This window comes from Humulus lupulus, chromosome 4 (genome assembly GCF_963169125.1).
Source record: "Humulus lupulus chromosome 4, drHumLupu1.1, whole genome shotgun sequence".
Classification (NCBI taxonomy): Eukaryota; Viridiplantae; Streptophyta; class Magnoliopsida; order Rosales; family Cannabaceae; genus Humulus; species Humulus lupulus.
In genome coordinates, this window is record NC_084796.1 from 109,413,413 (window position 1) to 109,430,970 (window position 17,558).

General features: G+C 31.7%; 1 protein-coding gene and 1 long non-coding RNA gene across 4 annotated transcripts; one reads left to right on the forward strand and one right to left on the reverse strand.

Annotated features, from left to right (window-relative positions):
- Positions 1–2,339: 2,339 nt before the first annotated feature.
- On the reverse strand, positions 2,340–17,038 carry LOC133829117 (uncharacterized). The gene is made up of 2 exons (XR_009891541.1): positions 16,694–17,038; positions 2,340–2,402 (listed from the first exon to the last, which is right to left on the reverse strand). It is a non-coding gene; the product is annotated as an uncharacterized LOC133829117 (long non-coding RNA).
- Positions 5,226–15,568, forward strand: LOC133830713 (uncharacterized). 3 transcript variants are annotated; one of them, XM_062260759.1, is made up of 10 exons: positions 5,226–5,337; positions 5,704–5,772; positions 6,446–6,502; positions 12,784–13,446; positions 13,549–13,746; positions 13,838–13,927; positions 14,013–14,120; positions 14,218–14,472; positions 14,574–15,127; positions 15,276–15,568. In XM_062260759.1, the coding sequence occupies exons 4-8, from the start codon at positions 12,799–12,801 to the stop codon at positions 14,374–14,376; spliced, it is 1,203 nt and encodes a 400-aa protein (XP_062116743.1). In that variant the 5' UTR covers positions 5,226–5,337; positions 5,704–5,772; positions 6,446–6,502; positions 12,784–12,798; the 3' UTR covers positions 14,377–14,472; positions 14,574–15,127; positions 15,276–15,568. The 3 variants fall into 3 exon arrangements, with proteins under 3 accessions (XP_062116743.1, XP_062116742.1, XP_062116744.1); XM_062260758.1 differs by lacking the exon at positions 6,446–6,502 and having other exon boundaries at positions 14,574–14,630; positions 14,709–15,127; XM_062260760.1 differs by lacking the exon at positions 5,704–5,772.
- Positions 17,039–17,558: the final 520 nt, after the last annotated feature.

Below are 17,558 nucleotides of genomic sequence, written 5' to 3' on the forward strand. Positions count from 1 at the left end.
AACTGGTCGTATATATATTTCTCAAAATGTAGTTTTTAATGTACTCGAATTTCCTTCCCAATACGGCTTCCTTAACAACTACCAAGGTGAAAAACCAGTCATCATTCATAGCTCTTCTTGGTCCACTCTTCCAACTTTCTTTGTGTCATCACCTTCACCTGTGTCTCCTTCTCCTAATTCTAATGCCACTACTAGCGATCAATCTCTTGCACCCCTTGAAGCTGAGGCATCTCACACCCCATCCTCACAAACATACTAGGTAAATTCACATGAACTTATTTTTCCTGAGCTTGATCAATTTGATGCAGCAGCTAGCCCAACTTCAGTTTCAGAGGGGGAACACACGTCTCCTGCGCATGATCACACTGCTCCTGAACCTGAGTAGCCACTTCCTACATCGCAGAGGCCACCTTCTCATCCCATGATTACCAGGGCCAAGGCAAGAATCTTCAAACCACATACCTTCATCAGTCAAGTTCAGTTCCATCCTTTATTGAAGAACCAGAGAGTGTTGAAGCAGCCTTAGAGCATAACAAAATTCTTTACTTATAAAAAGTGTTATTGTAATAGATATTATAACACATTTTTCGTATTATTTTAATATTTAGATAAGTTTAAATTCTCATTATATATTCATTTATATAACACTAATTTATTCTATTATATTTTTATTTGTTATTTATATAATTAAAATTAGCTTTCTAATATATACTAGCATCATCAAATGAACTTGATTTTCAAATAACAAAAAGTAAAAACATTCAACATTGTATTAACAATCCACAAATTAGTTTAAAACATTCAACACTGTCATCAACAACAAAATGTTCTTTAAGTATTCAAGTAGTCTTGAATATTCAACATATTGAAAAGTTACTACTTTCAACACAAAATATTCTACAGCTGCCCAACACAAAGCCTTCAAAATAAGTATCATTTTCTATTTCGCTTGTCACATCTGCAAAATAAACAAAGAAATATTTTATTGTTATTATCTAGCATCACAAATTACTTCAAGAAAAATGCTATGGAAATTATTTCCAAGAGAGGACACCACATACAAAATAATGAATTCACAACTACACCAAAGCAAACAAAGAAACCAAACACTAAATTATAAGACATTGGTTCTTTTTTTAGTATGAAAATGTACCCCTTGGAATATCAAAATATTCTACCGCTTGTCACACCTCATATAATCCAGATAAAACATATCAAAAAATAAATAAATAACTACTACATGCAAGGAAAAGTAAAAGTATGTCCTCTCCCAAGCAAAGCAGACATTGATATGCATCTGACCACATTTCCAAATATAGCCAACTACTCCAATAAAAAAAAAATCAAAACAATGAAGTACATATAATACGATAACTTTCCTAGACAAAAATATGAAATTCTGATACTGTATTATAAAAAATAAAAACTGACTTTTTAGTTCTGAACACATCTCACATCTCAATTTTCTTTTGGTAGCTAAATCTATTTGTGCCTAAATATATAATTGAAAACTTTATGTATTATTTTGGGCATTACCATTTTATTTTGGTAGTAAAGAAAAAACATTTACCTACTAATTTTTTGGTAGCTAAAAATAAAGTTTCAATCATTTTATTTTGCAAAATTTAGCTACTATTGTGAGAGTCTGATCTAAATTAGGTTTTTATGTTTAACAATGCTAAAGTTTTGTGTATCATAAGGAAATGAATATTTGAGAGTCTAGTGAAAAACTTGTTCATTAAATGGTGTCTCCTAATGAAATTGGCAATCTAAAAAGTCAGTGTGTGACTAATGTCCAATGCTCAATAGTGAAGAATATAGTGTCAATCAAGATCCCAAACTATGGATAGTTATCGTTAGATTCTCATATGACTTTAGCATTTTATAAATTTTCCTTTTTGGTACTTCAACCTATCGAATTGCAAATTTGAGGCATATGTATTTACAATGCACCAATTCGTCATGAGTTTACATCCTATCAGTTACAGCAACACACACACACATAACTATGAGAATCTGTAGTTTGTTGTTTACAAAATGGCTAAACAAAAACAATATTCATACTTGGATGCATCACTATGGCTGGAAAAACATGGTTGAGGTGGATTTAGTGACAAGAATTGTTCAGAATCTGTACAAAGATATCTTAGTGCATGCATCACTCTATTATACTTGGATTTTCTACATGCATACTGATCTTTCATTCATGAATACATGCATGATGGATGGTTCTTATTTTCTATACAAGCTTCAAATAATGTATGACATATATATTGATATGTATATTCAACATGACAATGCTTCTATGCAAGACATAAACTAGTCATAAGTGTACTTACTTCTCATGGAATATGAGAATTTCTTACAAGACTTCCATGATCCAAGATTCGTGGAAATTGAACCTACAAAAACCAAACACATCAAAGTTAAGTCAAGAGATAAAATAAACCTAATATCCCAAAATTCAAAGGTAATGTGAAATAATAGATAAAAGTGGAAGAACCAAAACAACAATCATTATGAAGACAAAATATATACACAAATCTTATATTTACAGTTTTTTTATATTTGAAATAGAGGGGGATCCATAACAAGAGCAAAAAATACATCTAAGTACAATATATGTGACTGTAATGAACTAGCATGAGCTTTTTTTTGTACCTTCAATACAGGACCAGATAAGAGAACTGTATAACCAGCCTAAAAAAATTCAAAGCTCCACAAATATACAATATATAAAGTCACTTTAAATAAATTCCATAATCTTTAATATTGTCTTAGTTTAGACAAAGCTCAAGCAAGTTTATTTATTCTCCAGAGCCACAAACAGAGAAAAACTAGGTGTTTTATATAGGAGCATTAATTTAAAAATCCAATCCTAATAATACATCAAATTATAACATAGACAAAGTATCCTTAGAACACTTGAAACTATTTGCTAACTAACTTATGGTTTGGTTTTACAATTCTCAACCTAACTTGCTTATTCCCACCATCATATTAGGATGCAAGTTAATGATATAGCAACTAAAAAAACAATAACATTTTCAAGCAAAAGTTTGTGCAACCTGTTTGACTTTGCTATCAAGGTACTCAGTGCATTCAGTACTTCAAACTACGGTTACTTATTGAAAGATTAAAAATTTAAATATAAATGTAAACATAAATCTAAAAGGGATTAAATAGACCTTGTTAAACTAATATTCTAGAGGCAAACACAAGTGCAAAGCAAAGAAACAAACCTAAGCAAAAGAAAAGGCACAATAATAATTATTAGATATCAATTTATAATCCAGCAATTCGATAGTCAATTACAACTAAAATGACATTTTGTTAATAAAATAATCAAGAAAAACTATGTGCAATATTAAAGTAAAAAAATACGTATGTAACTTGAAAACAGAAATATCAACACACTTAAAAGGTAAAATATTAATTGTTTCCCTCACCAATAAAAACTCAGGAGCCATGCAGGTGGTGGGACTGAGGTACATGCAGCACACACAAGAGACTGTGAATCACTAGTAAAAAAAAATATTATACTTTTTTGAACAAAAGCAAAGCCTATATATGATGCAAAAATATACTATACTCAAACTAAGATATGGACAAATGAATATTGATGTTCAAATTTGTTTACAAGACTATACGATACAAAAATAGAAATACCAGAGTGATAAACACACAAGGTGAGGAAACTTAAACAACTAAAATAATGTTCATTCTAAACATGCTAGCTTCTTCCATTCTTTTAAGGATGTAAAATTTGAGAGACCTAAAAAGCAAGGTTAATGCATGCGTTAATTTAGAGTTGTTCAACTTATTCTTTAATATAAAATGTATATATATAAATAATGTTAAGTTGTTTATAACAACTTCAATACACGAGGCTTCACGTGTTGCTGTCTCATGAGCTTGATGGAAACCAAGAAAAACAATCGCATCAAAGCATTGATCTTAAGAACAAGGCTTCTCAACTAGACTAAAAAAAAGCACATGTTATAGTAGAAAAAGCAAGAGAAATTGTATAAATTAAAGGTTATAATACAAAAATACTGACGCTTTCCAAACAAAGGAAATAAACAAAGTTAAATAATGTCTAATAAATATATGTGGTCAAAAGGTTAAAAAAAAAAAGTTCAATATGTCATATAATTAGACAAACAAAAATATGTTAAATTATAAAATGCATTCAACATGTTATTTCATAAAGAGTCATTGTACAATAGTCAAAATATTTTGGATAGCATGATCAGGTGCCAAGTCTTACACATTATTTTGTCTAAAAGCAAGAAAGTCATAATAAGGTATGAGCATTGAAAAAAGAGAAGACTTTGTTCTAAAATTACGTGGTTCATCTTTATAATCCATGAAATATAATCAAGAATGATGCATCAATGACACAAGTATAAATCAATAAATAGATGCAATTTGTGGTTAAATGAAAGATTAATTCATAAGAAAGTTCCATTAGAATATTTGTATTAAAAGTAGTCATCTTTAGTAGCTATACTAGAAATGGTAACTTATTAGGACAATAATAAAAGATAATGGTGGTGTAAAGCAAGATTACACAGTGCGCAACTCCCATGCTTAGACATATATATGTTATATGTTATGTGTTTCAAAATGGCTAAGTGTACAATTACAAATAAGAATGAAGAATGAAAACAAAAGAATACTGATTTTAACTCACACTACAACACTTGTGAGTATATATCACATTGAAAAAATGACATTTTTAACAAAGTGTTATTATTAAAAAAATGGGCTAATAACCTAAAACTAAACACACGGGAATACTGATTTGGCCAGTAATAAAATAGTTACTAAATGGGCTGCATATAAGTAAAAAACCAGTAATACTGGGCCTTTTAACTATTTGGACTTTTTCTTATACTGTAGCAAAACGTGACATTTCCAGATGACCATACGACCTAGGTCATCATCGCCTCCTCCGATCAGTCGTCGGGCTTCTCCGATCAGTGTTGTACGCCTCTGATTATCCTCTCCACGATCATCCATCTCATCTCAGGCTTTGGCTTCGGGGATTTTCCAAATCAACACCGCCTCTCTTCCTTCTTCTACCTTGTCAATTCCCTTGGCACCCCCAAAGATACTCTTCAACTTTGAGAAAAACTGTAAACAAACCCTTCCCTCTTTATTAATCTATACCATCTTCATCATCTTCTGATTTCTCAATTTTTACTAATTATTATTTTTTTTTTTAAAAACAAACACAAAACGAGGAACCATATCACACAATTGGTGAAGGAGACTTCATCCAAACTCAGGCAAGCCAGTGAGGCCGATCACCAACATAATAATCAAATTACTGTAAGTCTTATTATTATTTTTAATTCATGGAAAGTCTTTAATCTCTCTTCTTTCTCATTTGATTTTGATTTTTTTTTTTGTTAATAAATTGCAAACTGACAAGACAATTGCATATCCCGAGCTAGCTAATGATTTTCAGTCAGTTCTGAAAGAATTTTAGAAGGCTCAGAGGCATTAAATCATTGATTTAATTAATTTTGTTTGTGGTAGTAGCCTCTAAAACCAATTGTATATACTCAACGATATCATAACATATACTATTACTATTACCCTTTCTCTCCCTATCCTCTCTGTCTTTCTCTCTCTATCTTTCTCTCTATAAGGTTAAGTGTCCTGATTAAGTTTTCATGGGAAATAACATGGCAGATGTACTAAGTGAAGAACAAATTGTTGAGTTTAAAGAAGCTTTTTGTCTTTTTGACAAGGATGGAGATGGTGAGTTTTCTGCTATCTCGTTAGTATTAATGGATGTGTTTCTTTTTTTTTTTTTTGGTTTTAATATAGCTTCCCCTGTTTGGTTGCCAAGAAAACTATATGCACTAAATCCTAAATCCTTGCCCCTTTTGGTCTTCATCACAAATATTATGGTTCATGGTAAATAAATTAAATGATCACTGTGTCCTCTAGTTATTAATATTTCTGTGTTACATGAATAGTTATTTAATATTCAAGAGAAGAAAAGTCAGGTCTAATCCAAAATAGAATATCAAAAGTTTTTCTTTTTTTATGTTTCACGTGATGATATAGTTCTTGTTAATCACATGTTGTATTTAGCAGTTTAATTAAGCTCTCTCATATTGAATTTAGACAGAAGAAAAAGAAAAGGTCACTTTCATTCTAATTATTGTTTGGTACACTTGCTAGCTAGTATGCTCTCGCTATCATTGATCGAAAGATATGTGATAATTAATTATTTAAATTTATATTTATTGACTCACTATTATTCATACCTTTATATCAACTTTCAATTGAAAAAACAAAATGTATATAAAATTTTAATATTACCATTCATACCTTAGTTAGATTTTATGTTTCCCTCTTTCCATTATTATTTAATTATTTAATTCAAATTTGACTCACTTTCATTATATCTTATTACATTGTAAAGGTGTTTATGTGTTGAGACGAACTTCAAAGAAACTTTTGTGGCAACAGTTTGCAAGAGGTATGCCTCTAACTTTTATTTTAATACTATGCAAATGTTAGAGGAGTTTGAATATCTTAAATATTCATCCATAGTGTAGTAGGTTCTGGGATTGTTACTGTGTGCTGCGGTGATAACGGAAGGTTGAAAACTTGTGTGTTTTAGTGAAGTAAGATCTGAGAAATTTGTGTGCTGTGGAGATAAGGAAGAAAACTTATGTGTTGTTTGAATTGATATTGGCAGATGGTTGGTTGCTAGTGACATATCACTATATATAATATTTGAGTGCATATTTTGAGTACACATATCATTACTCTTCAAATTATTACGTAATTGTTCCTTTTGTTCCCACCACTACTTTGCATTTTTTGAATGACCCTTCCTATCGTACTTTGCATCTGGAAGCTGGAATCTGAATCATCAAGGACAACCTGACACCCCTTTTCTTCTTCTTCTTCTTCTTCTTCCCATTTTATAAATAATTCCCATTTTTTTCAAAAATTATGAATTTGGCCCCCTTATATAAACTTCTTATATTTTGGCCCCCTTGTATCAAAAACTATGTATCTAATAGAACAAGCCTTTGTATAGAAGAGACTTCTTTAAGTGAAAATCTAACTAAAAAGCACTTTAAAAAATCTCAACAAAAGGACTTGGAGGATTAATTTACTACTTAAAGAGATTTTATACAATTATGTGTGTAATACTAATAATTTACCTGAATTGGAACATTGTTGGAGACACAAGGACCTTCAAATAACATTGGCTTAAGTAAGTATGTTCTTCCAGCTGGGAATTTCAAGACTGGTCTGCCTGCTTTGCTTCCACATATATTTTTCCAAGCACTTAACACACCCTTTTATTCATACATATATAAATATATCTATTACTACATGATCAGTAATTAAATTAAATTTCATGATAATTAAGATAGAAAAGTTAATTATACTTGTGAGTCATCATTGGTGCCATTTCTAGTGGCTCCAAAATCAAGCACATTGTGTATGTTTTGGCCATATGTAGTGCCAAAACAGCTTGACAAAGTGATACCTAATGATACCAGAACTATTAAGCAGCTTCTGGGGTCCTGCATAATTATTAAGAATTAAATCAAAGAGAAAAAGAAAATACAAAATGAATTATTATTATCAGAAGAAGAAAGAATGTTACTTACTGACCATTATTGGAGATGAAGTAGTAAACCAGAGAGAAAAGAGTGATGGTTTTTGATCTCTCTAGTTCATGTATTTATACATAATATTAAGTTTTGATGTTATCAATGGTTAGGGTATTTAATTCTATAGTTGACTGTTTTAACCATATGTGGTAGTGAAGATCAGAATAAGTAACTGTTTTAGTGTCAGTATTTACTAAAAAATCTGTCTTTGTAGTTCTTTCATTGGGACTATTAATGGCATGGATTAGTTTCTTAAATAAACACTTATTGACTTTTGTAATGGATTTGTTGCTTTGTCAAAAGTATACACAACTTGTAACCACTAGTTTTGAGATTATTTTGTTTTGGTGAATACGAGAATTGTTAAGGGGCACCGGTGGTGCCCAACACCACAAGGAGGTGGTGTACTCATAATACTCTTGGATTTGGAAGTACACTCTCCCTCCCATTGGCCTTTTCTCCAACACAGGCCTTTTTCCAAAACTTGTCTCAGAGTCAGAACTTGAGGCCTATATCCCATCTCATTATTAGAATGTCGAATTGCCTTTTTCATCACCAAACCTTTCATGTCATGTCATTGAATTCAGTCATGATAATCTTCTTCTGTAATCCCACTCTTTCAAACCGAGAATCGTACTGAACATTCAATTAAATTGATAATTAGAAACTAAAAATATAAGTTATTTAATAAAAAATATATGAAATAAAACCCATTTCCCGAGTAATTAGTTGAGCATTGGGACGTCTCCCTTCCATTCTATTGCAAACAAACACACCACCATCAAACAAATTACCCCGGCTTTATAATGTCCTCTTTTATATCACGTTCACAGCCAATATCTACATTTTCCAACTTCATTTCATGCAAAAAAAGATAATAACATTTGGGTGCTGATTGGTAACACTTAAAAAAAAAATAGTTTTTTATTTAATTAATTAAAAATTTGACAATTAAACAAAAACAGTGTTTGATATCCTATAATTGAATTGTGTTTGTTTGTTTGATTGGTTTCATTATAACATATACTTGTATGAATGTACTTATTGTGTGTTGGCATACACATATAGCATAGCCTTTTGTACTTCTTGTTTTATATATGTTAGTTTTCTTCTTGTCCCTTCTCACAGAAGAAAGGTTTCAAAAAGGAAGATATATAGGCTCTTATTACCAACTTTGGACATCATGTTTGATAAAAGTTGGTTACAGTTCAACAGGTAATAAGAATTAAGGACTTAGTTAATATTAAGTTAATAAATTCATAGATAGATAGGTTATACCTTTCTCTAATAATTTTGAGTATATATTTTTCATTTAATTGTAGAGCCTCAGATGAGTATAAGCAAGGCGCTAAGAGTTTTGTAGAGACAATAGAGAAAGAGGCTAATTATCCAAAAAAAGTATTGTGTCCCTGCAAAGTGTGTCGAAACTTAAGTCACCAAGATGTCAGCATTCTTTATGAGCATTTGATCATAAATGGGATCGATCCAACTTACAAAATATGGTTTCATCATGGGGAAGAAGTATTTAGAAGTGATGATATTGACGAAATGAATTATTTTGATGCTTATAATGTGTTTAGTGCTACAAATCTTGATGACTGTGATTTTGACGAACATGTAGAAGGCCCTGATGACAATTTCACCAAAAAATTAGAAGATGCAAAAATTCCATTATATCCACAGTGCACAAAATACACTAAGTTATCTGCAATTGTTGCTTTGTATAAGCTTAAGACTTCTAATGGATTGTCGGACAAATGTTTTGATGAAATGCTAGGGCTTTTCCATGATATGCTACTTTTTGATAATGTGCTCCTCAAGTCTACGTACTCAGTGAGAAAATTTCTTCGAGCATTCGAGTTAGGATATGAAAGGATTCATGCATGTGTAAATGATTGTTGTCTATTTAGAAAAGATAAAGAGACATTGGAAAATTGTCCAACATGTAGAACTTCTCATTGGATGTCAGACAAGCTTACTGGCAAGGTTCGGAAAGGTGTCCCTGCAAAAGTTTTGAGGTATTTTCCTATAATCCCAAGGTTCAAACGAATGTTTAGATAAAAAACAATGGCTAAGAATTTAAGGTGGCATCATAATAATAAGAGTAACGATGGGAAAATGCGTCACCCCGTAGATTCTATTGCTTGGGAGTTAGTGCATGAGAAATGGCCTTCTTTTTCAAAAGAAGAACAAAATCTTAGACTTGGACTTTCTACAGATGGATTCAATCCTTTTAGTAATTTGAGTAGTAAATATAGTGTTTGGCCTGTGATGATGGTTATGTGTAACTTGCCCCCATGGTTATGCATGAAACAAGAAAATGTTTTATTGTCATTATTAATTCCAGGACCGAAGCAACCTGGAAATGACATTGATGTATATTTAGAACCACTCATAGAGGACTTGAATGTATTATGGAATGAGGGAGTTGAAGTTCATGATGCTTTTGATAACCCGACTTTCATGTTGAGAGCAATTTTGATGTGGACCATCCAAGATTTTCCAGCTTATGGGAATCTTGCTGGATGTAAAACTAAGGGGTATTGTAGTTGTCCTTTATGTGGTAAAGATACACATTCAGAGTGGTTAAAACATAGCTCAAAGTTTTCATTTCGAGTCCATTGAAAATTTCTTCAAACAAACCATCAATTTCGAACTAAAAAAAGTTGGTTTGATGGAAAAGAAGAGCTTGGAAGTGCACCAAGGATAATGAATGGGAGTAAAATTTTTTAGCATCTAAAAAATTTTGTGGATGTATTGGGTAAATCTAAGTTAAAGAAAAGAAAGAGAGGTTGTGATGATGATAAAAAAGAGATGTGGAAAAAACGATCAATCTTTTTTGAGTTACCTTATTGGAAGGTTAGTATGTATAAAGTTATTTATCTAGATAAAATAACATTGTATTTAGAAGAATTTTTAATTATTTATCTTTTCAATATTTACTTCAGGAGTTATATGTTCGTCACAATTTGGATGTGATGCATATAGAGAAGAATGTGTGCGAAAGCATTATTAATACACTGTTAAATGTTGCTGGGAAGACTAAAGATGGAATCAAAGCTCGTTTGGATTTACAAGATATGGGTATTAGCAGTGGATTACACCCACAAGAGCAAGGGAGTAGAAACTACCTTCCACCAGCTATACATACACTTTCAAAGGATGAGAGACACTTATTTTGTGAACGTTTGTTCTTGTTGAAGGTACCAGATGGGTATAGTTCAAATATTCAAAATTGTGTTTCAATGGAACAATGCAAGGTTGTGGGTCTTAAGTCAAACGATTGTCACATTTTGATGCAACAATTACTACCAATGGCAATAAGAGGATTGATGCCTAAGGGTCCAAGGGATGCTATAATAAGATTATGTGCATTCTTCAATCGAATATGTCAACGAGTTATTGACAGGGAGAGCTTGATGACATTTGAAAATGAAGTTGCTGAAACATTATGCTTGTTTGAGAGATTCTTTCCACCATCATTTTTTGACGTCATGATTCACTTGGTGATTCATATTGGACGAGAAGCACGATTATGTGGACCAGTTCAGTTTCGATGGATGTATCCCTTTGAGAGGTGAATCAATAAAAAAAATTATTATTCTTTTATATTTATTGTGATATATGGACAGTTTATTAATGACGTACTAATATCTGATGTGATAGACGTATGAAAACACTAAAAGAATATGTCAGAAATCGAGCAAGGCCTGTAGGTTGTATTGCGGAGTCTTATCTTGCAGATGAGTGTGTGATTTTTTGTAATGAATTCAATAACAGAACAGTTGAATTGAACACAAAAAAAGGTCGTAATGAAGAGTGGGCCAATGATGTGATACTTGAAGGTCATCCAATTTCTGGGAAAAAAGAAATTACGATAACAAATGAGTGGATAGAAATTGCACACCGATATGTTCTGCTGAATACATCTATTGTATAGCCTTTTATAGAGTAAGTCCATGATGGGTCCTAATTGTTAGTTTTTATGTTCAAAATTAAGTGATTTTAGCCATTTTATTTGAATAAATTAGGATGCATATAGAGGAGTTAAGGAAAATAAACAAAATTTATGAGAGAAATAGTGGCTTGCTTTGGAAAAGACATGTAGAGACATTTCCAAAATGGCTGAAGGAAAAGGTATACTAGTTCATTCTTAACTGATTTAGCTTAGTGTGTTAAGTTGAGTGATATGACTAATTGAAAACTATTTTTAATAACAGGTTCCTATTGATGTGGCTGAATAATTTTTGTTGTTGAAATGGCTAGCATATGGACCCAGAAAACAAGCAATATCTTACACAGGATTTATTATCAATGGAAAGATTCCATGTAAAGGATATTGAGAAGTCTACACAAAATAGTGGTGTTTCCATAACCATGTGTAGATCTAGTACTAAAGATATATCGCAAGTTGCTGGTGTAGTTTCCTACTATGGGGTCCTAAAAGAGATAATCTTGTTATATTATTACACATTTCATATTCCAATTTTCAAATGTCATTGGGCTAATGTTCCTAATGGTGTTAGGGTAGAAGATGGTCTTACATTAGTTAACCTGCACCAAAGTCAATCACAATTTGTTAAAGACCCTTTCATTTTAGCTTCACAAGTTAAACAAGTTTTCTACTCTAGAGAACATGATTCTTCCAGTTGGTATGTGGTGTTGAGGGCACCCCCCAGAGGATTTTATGACTTGGAATACTATGATAAGCATGAGTATATGCCTATCATTTCAGAAGAAAATTTTGAAACTGAGTTGGATGATGTACTTGAAGAAGATCAATATGTGAGAGTGGATTGTGAGGGCACGTTAGTTTGAATATCATGTTGTTTTATTGACAATTGAACTAATCTTGTAGTACTTGTACTTGTTATTTGGAATATCATGATGTACATGGTTGCCAACATTGATATTAGAATGATGTACAAGTTTGTTGAGACTGATATTAGAATGTTGTACTTCTTAAATTCATGGTATCTAACGATTGTGTGTAGTTTGACTTTTCTCTTCCATTTTAGTGTACTACCCCCATTAATTAATTATCATTCTTACACATATATTTATGTTTTTTGGACTTGATTTCATACATTAATGTTGAGTTAACTAGTTTCATACATTAAATCAGGTACTACCACAAGATATGCCTCCAAAAATGACATCACAACGAAAGATGATAGTAAGAGAAGACTCTTATGAAGATATAGAAACAACCACAACTCATATAAGCTCCACTAAGAGAAAGAGGTCACTTAAGAAAAAAACATTTGACACAGAGCAATTAACACCACTCATTAGCTTTTATTATACATTGGCGAAAACACCCACTCAAACTTCATCTACTCCAATGTTAGATTCATCAGCAGCCAATACTAGGGGATCTCACAAAAGGGTGCTTGGGAAAACACATAAAATTCCTATAGAAGATAATCGTGGGTCATTAATGGCAACACGAAAGTCACCTCGCCTACAATCATTAGGGGCACAAGATCTTGGAAGCTCATCAAAATCTATTGCTGATAACTGTGCAGTAGATCAAGAAGTTGTTGATCACGTAGAAGAACGTACAAAAAAGAGAACAAGAGGTCCAACTAAAATGAAGTCTATTGCAACTGATAGTGGTGGTCGTTTGGAAGTGAAGTTTAATTCCAAAGGACAACCAATTGGTACAACATCGGTAAAATTGTCTTCTTTTTTAGGAGCACCTGTGAGAGAAATTGTGCCAATAACAATAACTAATTGGAGGAAGATCACTCCAGGAATGAAAGAAGTTTTATGGAAATCTATACAGGTATAAAGTCTAATCAATATTTATTGTACTATTTTTTTATGATCATAAAGTTTGCTACAATTTATTGACACTAATATATTTGCATGTTTAATTTTTTACTAGGCAAGATATAAGGTTGACAAAGAATGGCAAAAGTACTATGTCTTTAGAACAATGGCTGATCTTTGGAGAGCTTCGAAATCAAGATTGGTTTCTAAACTTAGGAAGGCACCCAATGAAGAAGCAAGAATGAACCTGAAACCTGATAACATCAACTCAGAAATTGAGTGGAAAAGTTATGTTAGAGAAATTGAGTTTAAGGTACCTTAATTTCAATTTTTGTTCTAAACTTATTACAAATTCAAGTTCATTAATGATTAATACTATTATCATTAATCCTGGATTCTAATAGGCCAAAAGTGAGAAATTCAGAAAGATACGAACAAAGCAATTGCCTCACATTTGTAGCCGTAAAGGATATGCACGCTTGACTGAAGAATTGGTAAAATTAGATCTATTTGTATGTGATGTATAAGAAATTGATTTTATCCCAAATTTTAATTAATATTTTTTACATCCTTTGCTAGGTTAATAATAGCGGAAGCAAAGAAGCACCTTCTAGAGTTGATGTTTGGACTAAGGCACATAAGAAGAAAAATGGTCAACCTGTAAATTTAGAAGTGGCTGAAGCTTTTGTATGAACTAACTTTATTTAATTATGATTTTATTTGTTTTTATTACATAATTTTCATCTAAATATTACCATTGTTGATTTTACATATATATTTTCAGGATTTAGTGGAAGAATATAAAAAAGATCTAACTATTTCTTCAACTACAAGTGTTAATGATGACATTCTAACAAAGGTGCTTGGCCCTGAAAAGAATACATATTTGAGGGCTTTTGGAAGAGGAGTTACTCGGTCAAAGTTGGCAATTTTTTATGAATGAGATGATCACATGATTCAAATAAAAGATCGATGTAATGAGTTGAAGGATAGAATGTCACACATGGAGCAACTAATTCAATCTTTACTAAAAAATCAGGTAAGTTATTTTTTTTTTTCATGAATTCGGTTATAATTAGTGTTTTTTATGTTTAACTAGTTTTCCATTCAACTAATGGCTAATGTATAATATCACTATAGAATGAACCTGTTCAAAGTGGGGAGCAATCAAATGCCCATGTTCCATCATCTCCCGTGGTAACTTCCTAATCATTAAGTCTTAAACTTTCTCCACTTCTTATAAATGAATTCTAACTATTGCCACTATTCTTAAAGAGTGTAAGGGATAACATATATGGCCAAAAATGCAAAATATTGGATTGGAATGGATCTGGAGATATTATTGCAGATGGATACTTCATTTCAAGTGACCCAAAAGATGAGGTCCATCATGTTCCTCTTGGTCCAAATGCCATGAAAGTGGGAATAGATTTTGCAAGGAAACCCAATGCATTTGTTTGGAGGCCTACATCTAACATTTTCCATATGGAAGATGCTATTGGTAGTATAATTGCATGACCAACTGAAAAAGTGAGAATGAACTAACCAAGTAAGTATATTTTGCAAACTCTACATTACTACTCTACTATTTTTTTTTTTTTTTATATATGTCTAAGTAATTTAATTATGTTTATTTTGGGTTCTAATGCAGGTGGTTGTGATGCCATACATCTTCATATAGTTAGGCTCTTGAGGTGTGTTTTCTTTTCCTTGTACTCTTTATAATGGAAAATATCTTGTTGGCTTGCTTTAGTAGTATAAACCATGCATGAATATAATATTTATGTCTTTTAACATTAATAGTGCTTTAATATTGTTGTTGTTGTTTCATTTCTGACCAAGACACAGATAGATGGAAACAAATGGAAGGTCATGGCACACTTTTTGGGCTCGGCAATAGGCTTTCAAATCTAGTGCAAATAACAAAGCATCAAAATATCTTTAGATTTCGTTGTTCACTTTTAAAGTGAAACATGGAAGTTTTTTCAAATTTTAGCTAAACCTTTTAGCTAGAAGTTTATTATGATGACTTTGATTCTCTAAACTTTACTTTTTGAAAGATGGTTCACTTAAGTGAAATATGTATTTGGACCGAGTTACCTAATATGATGATATTGACATTTTTTAAGATCTAATGCTTTTTTTATCATTATATTGTTATCAAGGAAAAAAAATAAATTTTATTAAAATATAATATAAATAAAAAAAAACAAATATAACCAAAAGTTATCATTAATATAATAATAACAAGCACAAAATGTTATAAAAATTCTATAATAACATTTTTTATAACACTTAAATAATGACATGAAATAAGCATAATGTTTGACTATTGAATAAATATAACAAGCACAAAATGTTATAAAAGAATTTATAATAACACTTAAATAATATCATGAAATAAGCATAATGTTTGACTCTTGACAAAATACTTATAAGCTTGATAAATAGATATTGTATGTATTTTGTAACAAAGAAAAACTGTTGTGGAATAGTTAATTATAACACTATTGATAACACTTGAAAATTATTATAAAAAATTCCAGACTTTTAATTTTAATAACATGGGCTATGTTAGCATTGGGTAAAGTGTTATAAACTGTTTTTTATAACACTTTTTCAGAGTTATCCATAATATTTTTTCTTGTAGTGTCAAACTTTTCCTCAAACAGATGGTATGCATCAAAACTTTGAGTATACTTTAATGACTTAATAATAAGAAATATGTGTTCATGTATATATGTGTGAGAGAGAAACAGGGGGAAAATGATAGAGAAGTTAAACAAAATTTACTTGCAATACTAATCCAACCACAATAGTAATAAAATTATTGAGATTAGCTTATGGGACATAGTAACAATAAAAATGAGATAGTAATTATCATAATATTGTACAAATTAAAGGCACCAAAATCACACTTTCGTGAGTCAAATTTTGTGATCAATATATGCAAGGGGTAGTGAAATAAAGAATTTGATCACTTGATTGTAGAGTGCAGAACAATAAAATAACAGATCTCATAAATTACTAGAAAGTAAAAAACAGTTTAGAATCACAAAAGAATACAAGATTTTGATCCCTAGTAGAAAAGTTTTTGGTCACAACAAACCAAGTATTAATGATACAATAAGAAATATTACTAACTATCCCTATTGAAAACAGAACATAGAAATTTCAAGGTAAACCCAAATCAATTAACATCAAAACCCACATACAAATATCCAAAATAAAACAGAAGCTACAACAAAAGAGCTCCATACCGTTTCCTTCAAGGTCTCTAGGGGTTCACTCCGTTTGGAGCCAAAACACGGGGAAAAGTGGCGTAAGAGGGAAGTCGAGTGGACTTCACTCCTTCAAGTTGACTGCACAGAGCAAGATACAAGAACAATTTAAACAAAAAGAAATAAATAAATTGCATTACAATAATAAAAAAAATACATAAACCAGGAATTGAACACCCATGGCACCCCGTCACACCACCATCTCTAGTCCACGCAACCCAGTCGACGTCAACTGTAAAATAGAATGAGAGAGAGAGAGAGATCTTTACCTGCACCAACGAGTCTCTGAGTCTGCATTGTCGAGCCTTCGGCAGTCCCGCTGAGCCTCTGTCAGCCCCATCGGCCTCCACCGTGGTTGAAGCCTCGTATATCCCCTCGCCATCGTAGTTGAAGCCCCCACAACTGCTGGTATTTCGAGCAGGAGAGAGAGAGAGAAGGAGAGGGATCAGAGAAGGAGAGGTATCGGGGAAGAGTGAGAGGGGAGAGCGGCTTGGAAAGGAAAGAGATAGGGTTTTCATTTGAGATATTTTGTTTTGGGAAACAATAATTCATTTGCCACTTATTTTGTTTTTTGAGATATTTTAGTATTTTTATCTATTATAATAATGTTGAAATACTGTTATACTTATGTGTTGCAAAAAGGGATTTTTGGTGTAGTGTCAAGAGTTTCATCACAGAGTTAGACACTCTAAAGCAGACAAAACTCTAAGGCAGGCACCAAGATCATGGTTTGACAGACTTAAAAACACACTACTGGACTAGAACTTCAAACACTCTAAGGCAGACACTTCGTTGTTTTATTTTCAGACAGCCAGGGTGATAATTTTAATGCTGATCTATGTGG

What these genes read in the sequence shown, in the direction of transcription:
- LOC133830713 (XM_062260758.1), top strand. An exon ending in TTTTATGGAAATCTATACAG is followed by an intron (nt 13,447 to 13,548) that starts GTATAAAGTCTA and finishes ATTTTTTACTAG; the next exon opens with GCAAGATATAAGGTTGACAA. An exon ending in TAGAAGTGGCTGAAGCTTTT is followed by an intron (nt 14,121 to 14,217) that starts GTATGAACTAAC and finishes ATATATTTTCAG; the next exon opens with GATTTAGTGGAAGAATATAA.